The 3,932-nt window shown below is 39.4% G+C and overlaps 1 protein-coding gene across 1 annotated transcript; it reads left to right on the forward strand.

The window, feature by feature from the left end:
• The first annotated feature begins 1,774 nt into the window (after positions 1–1,774).
• On the forward strand, positions 1,775–3,397 carry LOC131051038 (cytochrome P450 750A1-like). The gene is made up of 2 exons (XM_057985383.2): positions 1,775–2,683; positions 2,789–3,397. The coding sequence occupies exons 1-2, from the start codon at positions 1,775–1,777 to the stop codon at positions 3,395–3,397; spliced, it is 1,518 nt and encodes a 505-aa protein (XP_057841366.2).
• Positions 3,398–3,932: the final 535 nt, after the last annotated feature.

A 3,932-nucleotide genomic window follows, 5' to 3' on the forward strand; every position in this document is an offset into this window, starting at 1 on the left:
TGCTAATACTTTTACTCTCACTTTCTATATTCAAACCACATATACTTGAAATAATAACCTTAAAGTTCACCTAAACTCTAATAGTCAAAACAATTTAATATAATATATATTAAATAAATAAATTATACAAAATTGAAACATAATATATAGTATAATATAATGTACACCGAACAACTTGGAACTATATAATTTAAAAAAAATTTAAATAATAAAGAAAAAACTTATTCAAAATTAATTGATAGATTGATCAAAATAGGACAAATGGATTAATACAGTACATTCACCTCAACAGTCCTCAACCATTTTGGAGGCTATATTAAATAGCAAAATTGAATTTTGGGTTTCCTTCATGATTTCCACGGTTTTTTTATGGGAATCGAGAGCCCTTTAACTAGAAGTATATATTCTTTCAAAAGATTTCATGGCATTGTAAGTGAACGTTGGATGATAGATTTTTTGATCTTTCAACCAGTAAGCCCATAAGATAAATCTTAAGTAACATTGGGTGGAGAAGGTTCTTTTTCACTAATGATTTTTCTAGATGGTCTTTTTCTGTATCTTACCTCATTGAAAGGAAGAAAGCTTTTTTGTGCAAGCTTCCCTTGATATTATTCGTGGGATCCCCAAATATTATTCCAACTTTGAGGTCAATGCAGATGAATCCTGGTCAGAGTGAAAAACTTTATTGACCAAAATCTCTGAACTCTTTAGCTTATGTTTTATTACTTAGAATTGAAAGATTCAAGTGTTCTTTATCTTCCCTTTCTCATGTTTACGTTGTGCTTTGATATCCAGAGAACTGTCATTAATGCACATCAAGATGTGCTCCTTCGACAAGCTGGGCAAATCAAACCTCATTTGCAATTCATTGCCACTCTCCATGATATCCCACGGCCTTCAAACCCTCAACATGTTGTCTCTCGAAGGCTGTGTGGAAGGGAACATAAAAAGCCAGTCCATGCCTCATACTTGTCAGGGTGTATAAGCCCTGCACCACAAACAAAAAAGCCTTAGAGCCAACACAGATTCCGAAATATTAAAGCATTGAATAAAACGGAAGACTTACCCAAGGGCGACATGCTGGCTACCCCAACTTTTTCTGCACTTCCTTGCTTGTGTTGCATACATTAACTGCGCTGTCTTTGCTCTCCTTCATGAACAGAGAATTTACAGGGCACTAGGTTTATGTTTTAAATGGCTTGGGCAGTTGGACAGTAGGTGGGAGATACAGTAAAAAAAATATCAAAATTTGACGTATGACTATGACTGCTGGGTGGGCGGGAGACAGATTTTTGAAAAATTTATATACTTAACCGCGACAGTCATAACCATGACAGAGACGCCAGAAAACGGAAACGAAATTTGAAACAGAAATAGAACTTTGACCGAAAGTCAGAGCTTCGAGTATATGCACTTTTCCCATGTATTTAGGGGAAGTGTATCAGTAGTAGACATAGCTAATTTTGAGCATCCAGAACTCTCATAGATTTACGCCATTTCATCATTGTCATTATTAAAAATCATTTCTTTTTTGTTTGTTTATGGTAGGCAGTAGCGAACATCTTTTACTCTTTATTTGTAAATACTGTTCGCTCGAAAGATGGATGATCACTCGCATTACAAAGTCTTTGCCGCCCCCACTTCTACAGGATCATCCCGTTGACTTCAGACTCACAGCTTTCTGCATAAAATATGAGATAATCCCATATATTATAAATGATCTGTAGACCTCAAAATCACCAGATATCTTCACAAAGGATCCATTTTTCATACAATGGAATCCCTAAGTGAAGTCGTGACTATTGGACTTGGGATTTTCTTCTTCTGCTACTGCTTCCTCTATACGAGGAGCAATGGCCGCAACAAATTGAAGTTGCCTCCCGGACCACGTCCATGGCCTGTCATAGGAAGTCTCCATCTCTTGGGAAAACTTCCTAATCAGTCCCTTACGACGCTGGCAAAGAAATACGGATCCATTATGTTTCTCCGTTTGGGCTCCATCCCCACTGTTATGGTGTCTTCTCCTGCCATGGCAAAAGAATTCCTCAAAACGCATGATTTGGTCTTTGCAAACAGATCAAAGAGTACATACGGGAAATACGTATGCTATGATCATAAAAGCGTCGCTTTTGGCCCCTATGGAGCGTCGTGGAAGCAGATGAGAAAGCTGTTGACTGTGGAGCTCCTCACAGTGAAGAGAAACGATTCCTTCAGATTCGTGAGAGAGGAAGAAGTGTCTGATATGATCGCCTCCATCTGGCAGGAAAGTAGGCAGGGAGCGCAGTGTGTGGATGTGAAAAAGAGACTCTCCTCCCTCACACGAAATATTGTCTGCAGAATGTTTGCCAGCAGGACGTACTCCGACAACGAGTTGAATGGAGGGCATGACTTCAAACAAATCGTTGAAGAGATGTTTGTTCTGGCCGGTGCATTTTGCATTGGTGATTTCATTCCTTCTCTCGACTGGCTCGACTTCCAAGGATTCCGTCGCCGCATGCAGGCTGTTCACAAAATATTCGACGGATTTGCTGAGAAAGTTATCGACGACCACATTCATCGTAGGTTGGAAAAAGGAAAACCGAAAGAGGAAGATCGTGTTAAAGACATGGTAGACGTGATGCTCAGCATGGCCGAAACGAAGAACCTGACAATCTCCAGGGTCGACATCAAAGCCATGATCTTGGTAAGTCTGAGAATCAAGACCGTCTTGGCTTTCACAAATCTGATTACAAATTGCTTGCAACTATTCAACTTTTGACTGTATAAACTTGAGGAAATGTGCGTGCAGGTCATGTTAAACGCGGGAACGGAAACATCGGTTACATTGATAGAGTGGGCGATGAGTGAATTGCTGAAGAATCCTGCAACGCTGGCACGAGCGCAGCAGGAGATGGAATCAGCAGTGGGCAGAGACCGCCGAGTAATGGAGAGTGACGTAATGAGCTTGGACTACTTGCGATGCGTTGTGAAGGAAACTCTTCGACTTCATCCGTCAGCTCCAATGCTCTTGAACGAATCGACGGAAGGATGCAGCGTAGGAGGATATTTCATTCCGCCAAAGACGAAGCTGTTTGTGAATGTGTGGGCGATCGGAAGGGATGAAAACGTTTGGAAAGATGTTCATCAGTTTAGGCCCGAGAGGTTCATGGGGTGTAATAAGGATGTGAGAGGTCAGGACTTCGATTTGTTGCCGTTCGGAGCAGGAAGAAGAGGATGCCCTGGTATTTCCATGGGACTCTCTGTTAATGAGTTGGCACTCGCTCAGTTAATTCATTGCTTTGATTGGACTGTGAATGGCGAGGTAGATATGGAGGAAGAGTTTGAATTAACCGTTCCCAGAAAAAACCCGCTGTTTGCCTGCCCTAAATGGAGGCTCACTACTGAATATCCTAGTTAAGCATGTATTATGTGATAGGTGCCCTTGTTAGGTTAATAAGCTAAAGAGTGAGTTTGTAGTTAACAAGGATGCTCCATTAGCCTAGTTAATCTAGAGTAGATAAAAGGAGAGGAGATTAGTAGTGTAATGTTGTATTAATTTGATGAAAGTTGGTAATCTGGAAGGAGTATGTGCTAGCTAAATAATATTGCTAAAAGTATAAAAAAGGTCAAATAACATTAATATTAAACTAATTATTAATCTAAATTGAATAATATTAAGGTGATTATTAATTTGAATTTATAATTTGTTTTGGAACTTGTAATACTTAAAATTTAAGTTATACGTATTTCGAACATGTCTTATGTATCAATTTATGTTAGTTAATATTATGTATAAGCATGCTTTTTAGTTTAGAGTAGAAAATAGAAAAGAAGGAAGAATAAATATGGAGGGATAGAGATAGAGAGGCATAGAGATATAGCTATAGAGGTCTAGCAAGGGAGAGTGGGAGAGAGAGAAGGGGGAGACATGTCTAGAAGAGAGGGACGAGAGA

The sequence above is a fragment of the Cryptomeria japonica genome, chromosome 6 (genome assembly GCF_030272615.1).
Source record: "Cryptomeria japonica chromosome 6, Sugi_1.0, whole genome shotgun sequence".
NCBI classification, from domain to species: domain Eukaryota; kingdom Viridiplantae; phylum Streptophyta; class Pinopsida; order Cupressales; family Cupressaceae; genus Cryptomeria; species Cryptomeria japonica.